This window comes from Hibiscus syriacus, unplaced genomic scaffold (genome assembly GCF_006381635.1).
Source record: "Hibiscus syriacus cultivar Baekdansim isolate YM2019G1 unplaced genomic scaffold, ASM638163v2 tig00110348_pilon, whole genome shotgun sequence".
NCBI lineage: Eukaryota > Viridiplantae > Streptophyta > Magnoliopsida > Malvales > Malvaceae > Hibiscus > Hibiscus syriacus.
The window spans coordinates 2,748,451-2,763,581 of record NW_024062699.1 but is presented as its reverse complement, the minus strand read 5'-3'; the positions used below and the strand labels follow the sequence as shown (position 1 = coordinate 2,763,581).

The following is a 15,131-nucleotide window of genomic DNA, read 5'->3' as shown; positions in this document are numbered from 1 at the left end:
AAGATAAAAGAGACACAAAATTTACGTAGAAAACCCCTAAAAATTTTAGGGTAAAAACCACGGGCAACGGTAGAAAAATTTCACTATGAGAAAATAGGAATTACAACCTCTCTCGATCTACCAAGGAGAAAACAATGATAATTCTCTCTAGATAAAAAAGAGAAAACAACTCTCAAGAAACTCTCTAAAATCTCTCTAGTATTGGAAGAAAGCTAGAATGCTTTGGGATGGTTTTGAAGCTAAATGAGCTAGGATATTTATAGTTAAAGCTTTAAAGACTAACTTGTAAATACCCTAAATTACAATGACTAAATTATGCTTATACCATTTAGCAATTTCAACAATTGTATGCTCCTTTTGACCATTGCATCGAATTGTGCATTAATGCACCGTTTTCGGTGCTGACTTTTAACAATCTCCCACTTGAAGATTTGATTGGAACAATCATATCTTCACACCATTCTTTCTACCTTGTACCATCATGTTGCTTACGTTTCTGACAGGCCACATGAGGATCGACACCAAGTATATTTATCGGTATTGATTGCCTTTGTCATAAAATCTGCTATGTTGTCTTTGGTATAGATCTTCTGCATATCTACCGTCCCTTCTTCAACCTTTTCACGAATGAAATGGTACTGAACTCGTATGTGCTTTGTCCTTGAATGAAATGATGGATTCCTTGCTAGATGCAAGGCGCTTTGACTATCACAAAATAGAGAGACATACTCTTGATTGTGCCCAAGCTCCTCCAATAGCATCTTCAACCAAATTGCTTCTTTACTGGCTTGTGTAGCTGCTACATATTCTGCCTCTGTTGTGGATGTAGCCACAACTGACTGCAATTTTGAAACCCAGCTTACAGCTCCACCAGCAACTTTGAACACATATCCTGTAGTAGATTTGCTTTTATCCAAATCCCCTGCATAGTCAGAATCTACATACCCATTGATTAGTAAGTTTGATCCTCCGTAACATAATGCAACATTTGAGGTCCATTTGATGTATCTGAGGATCCACTTTACAATATTCCAATGCTCTTTGCCTGGATTCGCCATGTACCGACTAACCACTCTCACTGCTTGTGCAATGTCTGGTCTTGTGCATATCATAGCGAACATTAAACTTCCCACTGCTGATGCATACGGTACTCGAGACATCTCCATCCTCTCTTCTTCACTGCTAGGACTCATACTGGAGGATAATTTGAAGTTAATAGGAAGAGGGGTAGAAATTGGCTTACAATCTTGCATGTTGAATCGTGACAAGATCTTCTTCAAGTAATTCTTTTATGAAAGCCAAATCTTCCTATTACTTCTGTCTCGGTGAATTTGCATCCCTAAAATCTTGTTTGCTGATCCCAAGTCCTTCATTTCAAATTCCCTAGCCAGTTGTGCCTTCAATTCTTCAATATGATCTTTGTTGGGTCCTGCAACCAACATGTCATCCACATACAACAGCAATATAACAAAATCGTTACCACCAGACCTCTTGAAATAAGCACAAGGGTTTGCATTAAGTCTGTTGTATCCAAGGCACATAATGAAGGAATCAAATCTCTTATACCAACACCTCGGCGCCTGCTTTAGACCGTACACAGATTTGTTCAACCTGCAAACCAAGTTCTTCTTTTCGTCTTCTTCAAAACCTTCAGGTTGGAGCATATAAATCTCTTCTTCAAGATTTCCATAAAGAAAAGCTGTTTTAACATCTAGTTGCTCTAGATGTAAGTTCAATATAGCACACATTGCCAAAACTACTTGAACTGTTGTTAGTCGAACCACAAGAGAAAATATTTCATTGAAATCAATACCTTCTTTTTGAGCATATCCTTTGACCACCAGTCTTGCACGATACCTCTCAACTTGATCGTCACCATTTCGCTTGATTTTAAAGACCCATTTGTTACCAATTGGCTTCCTTCCTTGTGGTAGTGGCACAAGGTCCCATGTATTATTTTTATAAAGGGCTTCGATTTCTTCTTGCATCGCCATCATCCACAGTGAAGCATCTGAGTTGTTTATTGCCTCTTGGTATGTTGATGGCTCACCGTCCTCTGTTAAAAGGCAGTATGCAATATTACCTTCTATAATATAATCTGAGTGCCAATTGGGACGTCTTCTCACACGATCTGATTGACGAGTTGTTGGAGCTTCAGAACTCTCTGGTTCTTGTTCATCATGTGCTGGTTCTGCTTCAGAAGAATCTCATTCTTCAAACTCTTTTTCCACATGTATCTGAGTAGTCTCTGACTTTTCAGCGCTATCATCGTCTTCTTTTCTTTGTATTTTATCTTCTACAAAGATAACATCTCTACTAATGATCACTTTGCGGGAAGTGGGATCCCACAAGCGATACCCCTTTATTCCATCAGCATACCCCAAGAATTTACATTTCCTGGATTTTGGATCCAACTTTGAAATTTCTTGGGAATTGTACATCACGTACACTATACTTCCAAATATATGGAGGTTTGAATAATCAGCTGATTTTCTAGTCCACATCTCCATTGGTGTCTTCAGTTCTATTGCAGTTGATGGAGCTCGATTCACCAAATAACAGGCGGTATTGACTGCTTCTGCCCAGAATGATTTTTCTAGGCCTGCATCCCTCAACATTGCTCTTGTTTTTTCTAACAAGGTTCTGTTCATCTGCTCTGCCACTCCATTTTGTTGAGGAGTGTTCGCCACTATGAACTGTCTTTTGATGCCTTCTTTCCTGCAAAAGTCATCAAATTCTTCACTTGTGTATTCTCCTCCATTATCTGTTCTGAAACACTTGATTTTATTTCCAGAATCAAGTTCCACCCGCGCTTTGAAGTTTTTGAAAGTTGAAAACACATCTGACTTCTTCTTAATAGGGTACACCCAACATCTCCTGGAGTAGTCATAAATAAATGAGACAAAGTATTTTGCTCCGCCTAGGGATGTAACTGGTGCTTTCCATACGTCAGAGTGAACCAGTTCTAGAACACTTTTGCCTCTAGAATTTGATGTGTTGAATTTCAACCGGTGTTACTTACTTGTTATGCAATGCTCACATAAAGTAAGTGATACCTTTGTTAAGCCTGGAAGTAGCTTTTGCTCCACAAGGACTTTCATTCCTTGTTCTGACATGTGTCCAAGTTTCTTATGCCATAGCATTGCAGAATCTGAACTACATGAGGCAACAGAGGCTTCTGCTTCTAGCAATGTCTCTCCCTTCAGCATGTACAAGTTTGCAGCTATCTTTTCACCTTTCAGCACCACAAGCGCTCCACGGAACACCTTCATGATTCCTTTCCGTGTTTCAACCTTGCTAGCATTATTATCCAACAATCCATAGGATAATGAATTTTTCTTCAGACCTTTCACGTGCCGCACATCTCGAACAACTTTAATTGTTCCATCATACATCTTCAATTTGATGGTTCCCACGCCAACGATCTCTAAGGCATGATCATTGTAACTATACACAGATCCTCCTGAGACAGGTTCATAATGATGGAACCATTCTCTTCTTGAGGTCATGTGATATGTTGCTCCCGAATCAATGAGTCATATATCTGCAAATCGTTTTCTTCCTTCCACGGTGGTTGACGCTTCACAGCATAGAGCATCTCCATCATCTGAAGTGTTTGCGGTATTGCCTTGTGGATTGGAGTTTTTATTTAGACTCCAACAATCCTTCTTCAAGTGACCCTTCTTTCCACAGTTGTAACACTTTAAATTCTTCTTGCTTCTTGACTTCGATCTACCATGTTTGTGACTGCTGTTTTGGCCACGTTCTGTTGATCTCCCTCTCATCGTTGTCATCGTTGTCAACGCTTCTGCTTGTTGCAGATTTACTTGTCTGTCTTCCTTGTTCTTGCGCCGATTTTCTTCTTGTAGAACAGCAGCTGCAACGTCATCGAAGACTAGACTGGTGACATTACTGTTTGTCAAGTTGATGATGAGTTGATCATATGAATCCGGTAGACTTTGAAGTAGAAGTTCAGCACGTTCTTGTTCTCCTATTTTACAGCTTAAGGATGTAAGCTGAGAAAATAAAGTGTTCAGTGTATTTAAGTGCTCCGTCACTGAAGTAGATTATGGCATACAGAGAGTGTACAATTTTCTCTTAAGGAAAATTTTATTGTGCAACGATGTGGCCTCGTACAGTTTGGTGAGATGATCCCATATCTCCTTAGCTGTCTTCTTCTCCTCGATACTTGACAATACTTCATCTGCTAATGCTAGATGAAAGTTTGCCATAGCATTTCCGTCAATTTCGATCCATTTGTTGTCGTCTGTGAAATCTACTGGCCTTTCGCTGATAGCTGCTAGACAACCGTCTTTCCTCAGGATGACCTTCATCTTCAATTTCCACAATGAGAAATTTCTCCCATTGAACTTTTCAATATTAAATTTCATTGCCATTGCTTCGTTTACGGATAGCTCCCACTATTTCACTATCGTGAATAGTTCTCTGGAACCTTCAAAGAATGGGTAATAACTTCTTACTTTCTTATTTTGGAGGATCCACCTTTTGGTGGCAACCACAAAGACAATAAGCAGATATTACACACTCTAATCTAGCTCGGATACCAATTATTGCGGAAGACGGTTATCGGATAGAGCAAAATCGCAACTGATAATTTGAGAAAATAAAAATGAAGATAAAAGAGACACAAAATTTACGTGGAAAACCCCTAAAAAATTTAGGGTAAAAACCACGGGCAACGGTAGAAGAATTTCACTATGAGAAAATAGGAATTACAACCTCTCTCGATCTACCAAGGAGAAAACAATGATAATTCTCTCTAGATAAAAATGAGAAAACAACTCTAAAGAAACTCTCTAAAATCTCTCTAGTATTGAAAGAAAGCTAGAATGCTTTGGGATGGTTTTGAAGCTAAATGAGCTAGGGTATTTATAGTTGAAGCTTTAAGGACTAACTTGTAAATACCCTAAATTACAATGACTAAATTATGCTTATATCATTTAGCAATTTCAACAATTGTGTGCTCCTTTTGACCATTGCACCGAATTGTGCATTAATGCACCGTTTTCGGTGCTGACTTTTAACACTACCATATGAGCTACACCCCCCAGTGCTTGATTTGTTGTGAGAACTTTATTTTGATAATGTTAAATATCGTTTTCCTTAACACCTTAACATCTGGAATCATCATATGATTCAGAGTGGATTCTTTACATATCTAAAACATCATTATCAGAAGTAGGGCATAAAGGATAACTATGCTGATTGTTGACCATATTTCTATTGAGACAAGAGTTCTTTTCTTCAAAGTAAAGGGGTCAATTATTTTCTTATTAACAAGTGATCAAATTACTCCATGCCCACCCTCCGCAAAATTGTGTTTTTTACTCTCTTCACGAAACCTCTACAAAGCTTCATTTGCAGCTGCTACATGGAAAGCTATTCAACTCCTGCTGAAGTCCAAAAGATGAAATTACGTTCTTCCACTATCCCTAAAGTATCACAACTTCATCCATGAAGCTCTTTCAAAACAAAGTGCCTCCTAGAGAATATTCCTTTAAAGAATGAAAATGCAATAGATATTTGGTTTTATTTTAAATCCACAAAACAGCATAGCATGAACCCTCAGTAAAGAAAACGCCTACAAGGCTACAAAACCCTTCTATTCTCCAAGAAGAAGTAAAAAATAACAGAGAACAAAGCAAGTTATAAAGAAAATGCCACCTTAAAAAGGGAACTTAAAGCATCAACAGAAGCCTCCACTGGGTCTGAAGTAACTAAAAACATCAATGAGACGTCGGCAGCCTTGCTCAAGCGTGATTAAATGCAGTTGGTACCCATCTGCCTCTAAGACTACTTTCTTTATGTTTTGCAGTGACAAATGACGGTCAAATGGAAGCTTCCTTAGAGCAGCAGGCAGCTGGTGGTCAAAAACTCCATAGATGCGGTCTCCACTTGACCGCCTAGAGGATGATAAAGTAGTATGATTGTATCGTATTATATGATTAATCAGTTGTGCAATAATGGAGGTCAAAAGAAAGGAGCTATAAATAGTACCCTCCATTCAAGTGCTCCTTGAAGATCCGATCAAATGCTCGGCATAACCCCAGGATGGTGTATAACTGAGCCTGATATATAAAAGCAATAAAATACAAGTTGATTAACAAAACATATGAATATCCCAACATCAAGAAATAATAGAGCAGTGTAGAGGTTTTATACATTGCAGCAGATACCAAAACAGTCAAATTGTGAACAAACTATTAATGCATATTAATAGGGAAGAAAGCTTACATCTATAGCATTTGTTCCCTTGTCCATCAAGTCAAGCTTGATTAATACACCAAATCCTTTCACCTAATACAATTAACAATGGCTATGATACTATACTTACACGAAAATCCGATTACACTGTAACCAGAAGTGATAAGCAGACAGATACCAGTTGGATCTACCACTCTATACAGCTTCATAGCATCAGATGTGGCTATATCTTGATTAACTGGAGTTATTAAAAGAATTCTTTTTATGAGTTGAGTTTGTTGTCTACAAAGACTAAAAAATATGCGCAAGAGAATGATAATAATTCCAACAGATAGGGAAAAAACACCAGAGTTCTTTTGAAAATATTAGAGAAATGTTACGAGTCTTTCAGATTAATGTGATGATTGTTAAATGGAGGTGCGGAGAATCGAACCTCGTGCCTCTCGCATGCGAAGCAAGCGCTCTATGATACACCCCCAATGTTGTTGGATCATGAGCTCCTTTATTTAAGCCATCGTTTCCTTAACACCTTAAAATCTGAAAACATCATTTTATATACGTGTGTGTGTGATTCTGAGTGGTTATTTACATGATCTAAAACAGAATGATCAGAAGTAGGGCATAAATGATAACAACGCTAACCGTGTTTCTATTGAGACGAGTTCCTTTCTTCAAAACAAAGGGGTCAATCATTTTCTCATTAACAGATGATCAAACGAGCAGAGCATATTACAATGGATAACTCAGTCTTTAAGAGAGTTCTGAAACCACCAAAGACCACCGGCTATAAGCTGAAAAAGCAGTCTATCACAGCAAAGAAATATCATAACTGCAATTCTGAACTTACTACATGCATTTTGTACGGTACTAATTTTACGTACTTTAATAAGATTTAGTATGATCGAGATTTTAGCAATCCAACCGTTGAATTCATCGATATAATTATGCTTATGATACATGTAGATTTTCGAATCAATCCAACATCTTTATCACGTTGATAAAAAAGTAATATATTTATTAAAAATTTAACATAAAATATTTAAATGAATAGAACATGAAATTCAACAGTTGAATTGTTCATATATGAACGATAAAATCCGTGCATTTGCTATGAAATTGTGTTCTACGGGGTCTCTTGGATTCAGTGTACAATGTTTTTAAAACCGTCCAAAGAGACTCCCGATTCATAATTTGGTAACTTTTCCCACAACTAGCATTATGGATTTCATTGCCTATAAACAACATTAACACTTGACCAAGCGCTCATTCGCACTGTAGCACAAGTGACATGAAGGAAGCATCTCTCAACTGCATAAGGACTAAAAGTTGCCAAAACGCCCTCCCCCACTGGTCATTCTTCGTTGAACTTTATTTTTCATATTCACCACTAATATTTGAAAAGTTACATTTTGGTCACGAACATTGTATTCACCCACTTGTTTACTATTGTACAGGAGTTACAAGACCTGAAATGTGAAAAAAATTGTTTAATACCTAATTTGATCCATCAACTTTAGGGTTCGGCCATGTATTGTTTGATCGGGTTGCTTCTCTTTGTGAATTTACAACCCTCTTCTCATTGGTATGAAGAGTCATGCCTGCTTTGTACAGGGCCTGAGAAGAAATAATTAACTTAAAAAATTGCAGTATTTTCTTTTGAATAGAAGTTGATAGTCTTATTTAAAAGTAAAAATATCGAAAATTACAATAAGAGTTTACAACTATCATCGTAAATTAAACACATAATTTGAACATTTTCGTATAATTTTGACACAATAAACTAACCACTTAGATCATATAAGGAGCAAACACGGAAAAGATTAAAAACCAAACCAAAAGATTTGAACAAAAAATATATATGAACAAATCAGATTGTATCAACAAACGAACCATAAAAGATGATTAAGTTATTGAAAAACTATCGAGAATGGTAAATTAGAACCGAGCGTCATGAGAAACTATCAACAAACATAAAATCGCATATCTAAATTCAATTCAAAAATTCAAAATAGGGAAGATCAACAGGATTACAATTTACAAATAAATGTCATCTTGATCAGTTGTGATATCGTCAAATCCAATCCTGAGAAAACATAAAATAAAAAAAATGACCAAACGACCGAATAAGAAAACAAAAAATACGTCATAAAACAGAATTATTTTATTAAAAAATTATAAAAGAAAACCGATGATCCACGGTCAATATAAAAAACCCGGAGCCGGCGCCAATTAAACAAAGTTAAAGAAAAAATGATCCAATGTACACAGAGCGGCACAAACCCTAAAGAAGCATTAGTATATCCACTTATTCCGATTAAATAAAGATTAAGCTTAACTTGATTCAATTATTCTAAAATTGCAGTATTCCATTCTACATTAAAGAGGCTAAAAGCGATTATTGCTTCTTTTTTGGGTTCGACAACAAAAACAAGGGATTGCCATTTCCCCCCCCCCCCCCCTCAATTACTGATTAATGGATGCCTCATTAGTTGGCTCCATAGACCCATTTCTCTGCGTTGCTTGTATGGCTAACCAATTCTTGTGGCTTGAACCACAAGTTGATTTCATTCTTGGCAGTCTCAGGACCATCACTCCCACGAATTACATTTCTGCACAGCAGAAGATATGAATCTAAGATTCCGTGGCGAAGTTAGCAAATGCAAAAGGTAATCTACATTAAAAACGGATGCTTCTACCTTCCGACAACCACTGCTAGTGCTACATCACCTCTGGTTGTTCCTGAGGATCAGTTGCTCCGATGAGTTTCCGACCATATTTGATCACTTCCTGAATGGGGTTAGCCTATCCCGGCTTAAATCAAATACGATAATAAGATAAGATGTCTGTCTAGTGTCTCCTTACCATAGCAAAAAGAGGGCCAGAGCTGAGGAATTCGCACAGGGCGTTGAAGTAGGGTCTTTCCTTGGAGTCGTCATAATGTTTCTGGGCAAACTTCTTTGAAGGAATCACTATGTATCATGTTTCATTTCATAATATTCAAAAACTCTTAAAAGAGGAGAATACCACAATGTCCTCCATATTTTATGCATACACTACAACATACAGAGAGAAAATGGGAGGAAGAGGAGAAAATAAAGAAAAAGAAAAAAGTTATTATTTAGATCAAAACAAAGTTGCTTTGATAAACGATGTCATTGACTGTCATAGAAAATCACCAAAACGATGATACTAATGGCAAGAGACGAAGGTTCAATATTTTATTTTAAAAGATGGGTGATCCATGTGGGTCAATACACTCACATTTAGTGACGAAAAAATCTGTTAATGTAATTATATCATTTGAATTTTATCCACCGGTGTTTAAATTAAAGACAAAACCAAAGTTTAAATTTATGATTGAATCAATTTTAAGTTAAATAATAAAATTAATATAAATCTTAAAGTTCAGTGATATGTGGCTAGTTTACCTGTGATAATATTTTTTTTAATTAATTTGAGACAAGGTAATATCTGTTTAAAAATAATTCTCACACACAAGAAAAGAATTTTGGAGAGGCTTTAAAAAGTTGTCTGTTCGGAATAGTTTTGAACATCCAACAGCTTCATTAGCATGCAAAGCCAGTTTATTACAAGAGAAACAGGAATCAAACTCTAAGAGATCATACAAGACGGGAGCTAATTCTAATCATATGTACATCAACAAAAGAACTGTTAGTGGCATCCCAGTCCCATTAATTCAATCTAAGCTGTGTTCAATATTATACTTTTGATCCATGTTACATGGACTTGGGATGAGTATCAACTATCAAATACATACACTTTTGTCCGATAGTGATATTTTCCATTCACTTCATCTATTCGGAGAATCGGTTACTGTTACCAAGAGAACCCGTAAATGGTATTACGTTGCACTTGGGACTTTTACATCAGAACCTATATTGCAGTCTGTCTGCAAAGCTGATAACCAAGTGTCCACCTAGGAAAAAGAGAGAAAAGAATCAAAGTTTTTTTTTTTTAAATTTTAAAAAACAATTATATGAATATATATTGTTCAATTGTAGGTTGTCTAGAGTTCAACTTTGCTCCTAGGGGTTCTATTGAAGTTGTATTGTGTGGGAATAAACATTGTACTTTTTTTATGTACGCATATTATGTATGAAAAAACAAGGTATACCTGTACTTTAGAAACATGTGAACACTCGTAATGCAACCCTTGACGTGTTAAGATATAAAAGGTGTATTGTGTCCCTTCGTCTTCTCTTATAAAGCTTGGCAGAGAACCTACTTCAACAACATCAGACAGAAGTGTGGAATCTTGAGGGCTCAAATCTGCAAAGTGAAAAGTTGATCAGAAAGTAGTTTTTATAGCCCACAGCCTGTGCCGTGTTTATATTCGACCAGTCTATTGTATGGCCATGATTGACCAAGTTGAGCTAGGAGAATCTTGAAAGACATTATTTGAAACCGAATGATGTGTCCATTAAAGCTGAGAACAATAAAAAACTTGAACATCTTGAATTTGAAATTTCAGCTACTCCTGACAGAATTTTTTATGTCATTTTCCATGTTAAGCCAACCTTGCATCATCATGCATCACTGAATCTGGATGCAATTTGTAATAGTAAAAGAAGAATAAAGGAGACTACACCAGAGGCTAATTGCCTGTGGAGAATAAATAGAAGAACATACATTGGCCATGAAGAACAATGAATCTAGGAAGCCAGTCATCAACATCAGTATCGTCAACAGGAGCAGGTTCTTCAGGTAAAGCTGTCCACCTCTGTGAATGAAAAGATTCATAGAAAAATCATTACTGAGAACAATACAAGTGCATGAACAGAGAGGATGCAGCATAAACAAAATATGTCGTAAAATAGGAAAGGGAGCGTATTCATACAGTTCGGATGTACAAATAGCCAGAAAGACGTGCAGACCGCAAAATTTCATCAATATGTTCCAACCTGCATAAAATAGAAACAACAATAAAAGAAATGTAGAAATATTGTGTCTAAAACTCCTTACATCAATTCTGCTAGGTAATGTGGATATATCATATCAGGAAAAAAACATAAGTAAACACAGAAACACCAATGGTTCAGGCCTCAGGGATATTTCTTTGCTAGAAAAACTCCATGTAACTGCCAGTTTCAGAAACAGTAATTCAAAATTCTAGAATCAAGTATAATTATTTCTATTAATTAAAGGCTCAAATTGTCAAACATAGTCCAGCCACTGCATTAAACTACGATGAACACACATACATAGCTTATGGTTCAAAAGTCAAGATTCTACTCCTTACTGAGCTTTCAAGTGAGCTTCTCTCTCTTCTATATTGGCAAGTTCTGATCTTAGTGATTCCAACTCCGCAGCAGTCAACTGAACCTGCAACCGAAAATAAAAAGTTTGGAAATAAGAAATGCCCGACTATCAATAAAACCAAATGGCAATAATCAAAGAGGATAGGATACGAACCTTTTCCTGACCATCAGCACCAATCCATGGCAAGCCTTGTAAACTAAATAGATTCAACATGAATGCAGCCTTTCTAAATCTTTGACGAGACCATAAACTGCTACGGGACCTATCCTAAAGCAGAACCAAAAGATATTGAGATAAGATGAACTAGAAATACTTATTCTTTTTTTGACCTTCAGAAAGTAATACCTTGAAGAATTTCCAGTACTTGGTTGTGAATCAGGTGAACTTCTGTTTTGGAGAGAATCTCCCCTGGGAGGAGTTGAGACTTGAAAATGATCTGAGATCACCTTGATATTCCCAAAACCGTCATCCATAAAGTTACATTCACTGTAGGATTATTTACAAACTTATTACTGATAAAACCAAAATGGCAGCCGAGTCATAAAGTACAACAAAAACTTAAGAAGATAGAACAAGCTTCCAAGTCCTGGATTTATGTAAGAAAGCAGAAGGAGTCAGTGCTTTGGTCACCAACTTATTCAGCAGGCTTTAAAACAAAGGGCAACATTCCGGAGAAGCTGATATGAGAAAACTTGAGTCCAAATGATAAGCAAATTAATTTCCCAAAGGGAATTAAAGTTCTTTCAGAAGAATAAGTGTATGACCTTAAAAACATTCAAAATATACGCTATAAGATTTCAGGTTCATATGGAAGTATACAACTAAGAGATCTAGATGGACAAGTTAAAATCAATAAAAATGTTAGAAGAGTTATTCCTCCTTGTCAACTAGCTAATCTCTAGAAAACTACAAGTACAAGGTGTCTACCTTAATGAAAATTTACGAAAACTAGTGAATGTATCAGCCCCAATTATGCACCAGAAGCACACAAAAAAAAAAGAAGAAGAAGAAGAAGAAGACTTGAAAGTCACAATAAAAATCATCAGTTAGACTTAATATAATTATAGTTGCTCAAAGCTCTACTGTTTCCTAAGCCCTAACCAGAAATTAATTAGCCAACATAATATACAACAGGGACAAGGTTTCCATGAAAAGGAAACAAACAAACCATCGAATCTATCTATTCTTTATATACATACCAAAAGAGGATCAATTAAACCGTAACTAACTGCTGGAATAACCGAAAGATAATTCCCACGAAAAAAGAAAAACAAGTGAAAACCCATGATCAACAGCTAAAACACCAACTAAAAGAAAAGCCACCCGGAAGAAGAAAAATAATAAAAACAAAATTCAAATTAATCTAAATCCGGTCAAAATAAGAAAATAAGCAAGGTTGTGCAGTGCTTACAGAAACAGTTGATCTCTTGAATCGTAACAGCGGCAAGAGGAGAAGAAAAAAGAACAAGTTGGATTAAGAAGCCTTTCCCTTTTTATATTTACCGGTGGAAAGAGACAAGGTTGATGAAGACGAGCAATTTGCGTTTCACCAAAACTGTTTCGACTCTCGACACTTTCCTAGCCATCACCCGTCTCTCGAATTTTGACTTTGCATCTTACTCCTATATGGAAAAGACCACCACACCCCCACTTTGTTTTCCTTTTCAATGTTTGTTTAAACTCACGAAAATAAATTAAGGCTAAACTATCAATTCAATCAATAATCTATTATTTTCTTTATACTTTATTCACACATCTATTTTTATAGAAACATATTTAATATTCTATTTTTTATTATCTATTATTTAAAAATAATAAAGATATTAATATTATATATATATATATATATTTTTTTTTTTAATTTTCATATTATTATTTCATTCATCATCAACATTTTGATGATATCTAATAAGTTTTTACTAATAAGACAATAACACATGCTACCATCTTTCATAAGAAAATAAATTCAAACAAGATTTAATACCTATAACATGTTTTTATAATTATTTCATCGACTTATATTTAAATTATATTATATTATTCTATCCAAAAAATACTTTATATTACTACCACAAGATAAATGATTTTGATTAGATTTGATATTCGAATATAAAGTATGAGAATAACTAAATATAAAATTATTTCAATTTTATTTAAGAATAAAAGTAATAATTAAATAATTATTTAATTTTTTTATAAAGTTAATATAAAAGCATTTTTAAAAATTAAATTTGTAATAGAATATAAATTTTAAATTAGATAAATATTGTTAAAAATCCTGATGACTTGCTTCAATTTAGAAATTACGAAGATAGGGGAGGAGATGACATGTTTTAGGTAAGTTGTAACGATTATAGTTTCTTTACCAAAATGACAAAATTTATGAAACATTCTAAGAATTAAATTAAAATTTATAATTATAAAAAATATGAAATTATTTTAAAATTAAATTAAATCAATTAATCTATAAATATAGAGTACTAAAACTATTATTACTCCAAATAAAGACATCAATTTTGTTGTATGAAGCTAAAGGATAAAGTATATTACTACTCTCTCGATTATATAATATTATTTTGTTGAATCCCTGATTATTAAAAATTATAAAAAAATAAATTATATAATATTATTTTGTTGAATCTTTTAATTATTAAAAATTATAAAATAATCGCTCACTATTTTATACTCCTCTTTTTATTAAAAAATAATATTAATATATTAATTAAGATACGATAATCTTTTAAACTTTGAAAATTAGATTTTATTATTTTATAACAAATATATATAATACTCTTTTAAAATTTCAAAATTAGATTTTATTATTTTACAATCTGTAATTTAATATCCAACTTAGATTGTAATTAATTTTTTTTAAAAAACGAAATTAAAATATATAAATAATTGAATTACAAATTTATAACTTTTAATAATTAAAAATTCAATAAAACAATAATTAAAAAATTCACCAAAACAATACCCTACAAAACCCTACGGTCAATTCACTATTCATGCTTTTTAGAAGTGAGAAACTTAACAAAACAATGAAATATGACAAGAGACCATTTGTATACCCTAAACTAAATAGATTATTTAATAAAATTACAATCATAAGCCCTCGTGTTATTTAGCCTTTCAGTCTTGTTCGATCGTTAGACCTATTGTTTAGTGAATCTTGTGTAAAACAGAGAGGGATAAAAGAGATGAATATGATGGTTCGGTCCACCGGTGGACCAGTCGAGTATTAATCGCGGTCATTTGCACTGGATGATACCTAAATCGGGACCGACCATTACGGGATGGTTTGTAATTTGCATTCCCAGAGGTGAAACAACCTACAGATTTTTATACCATGTTTGAGGGCTATGCAACGGAGAAACTTATAAATTAAGGTCAAGAGAAACGTTTGGGAAGTTCTCAAAAAAGGCAGCACATCAATCTCAGTTCCTGAAGTTTTCAAAAAGGAAATTATGGGGCTAGGTTCACCAGAGGATTTTCGGGTGCCGAAAAGGGGTTAAAGTTCATCGACGAAAGGCCACCTATTGCTACACTTTCTGCCGCAAAGAAACCAAGACCACCGGACTTGCCACTGTTGATGCCTAGGATGATGGCAATTGTGAATAATCCTA

General features: G+C 34.8%; 1 protein-coding gene and 1 long non-coding RNA gene across 3 annotated transcripts; both read right to left on the bottom strand.

Annotated features, from left to right (window-relative positions):
• Nucleotides 1–8,682: 8,682 nt before the first annotated feature.
• On the bottom strand, nt 8,683–9,022 carry LOC120120844. Its single transcript, XR_005515938.1, has 2 exons — nt 8,922–9,022; nt 8,683–8,834 (listed from the first exon to the last, which is right to left on the bottom strand). It is a non-coding gene; the product is annotated as an uncharacterized LOC120120844 (long non-coding RNA).
• Nucleotides 9,023–9,913: 891 nt separating this feature from the next.
• LOC120120843 lies at nt 9,914–12,976 on the bottom strand. Of its 2 annotated transcripts, XM_039140373.1 has the most exons (8): nt 12,917–12,976; nt 11,851–11,989; nt 11,659–11,767; nt 11,486–11,568; nt 11,084–11,147; nt 10,849–10,966; nt 10,361–10,515; nt 9,915–10,162 (listed from the first exon to the last, which is right to left on the bottom strand). In XM_039140373.1, exons 2-8 carry the CDS (start codon nt 11,976–11,978, stop codon nt 10,088–10,090), a joined length of 732 nt encoding a protein of 243 aa, XP_038996304.1. In that variant the 5' UTR covers nt 11,979–11,989; nt 12,917–12,976; the 3' UTR covers nt 9,915–10,087. The 2 variants fall into 2 exon arrangements, with proteins under 2 accessions (XP_038996305.1, XP_038996304.1); XM_039140374.1 differs by lacking the exon at nt 12,917–12,976 and having other exon boundaries at nt 9,914–10,162; nt 11,851–11,991.
• Between the last annotated feature and the right edge of the window lie 2,155 nt (nt 12,977–15,131).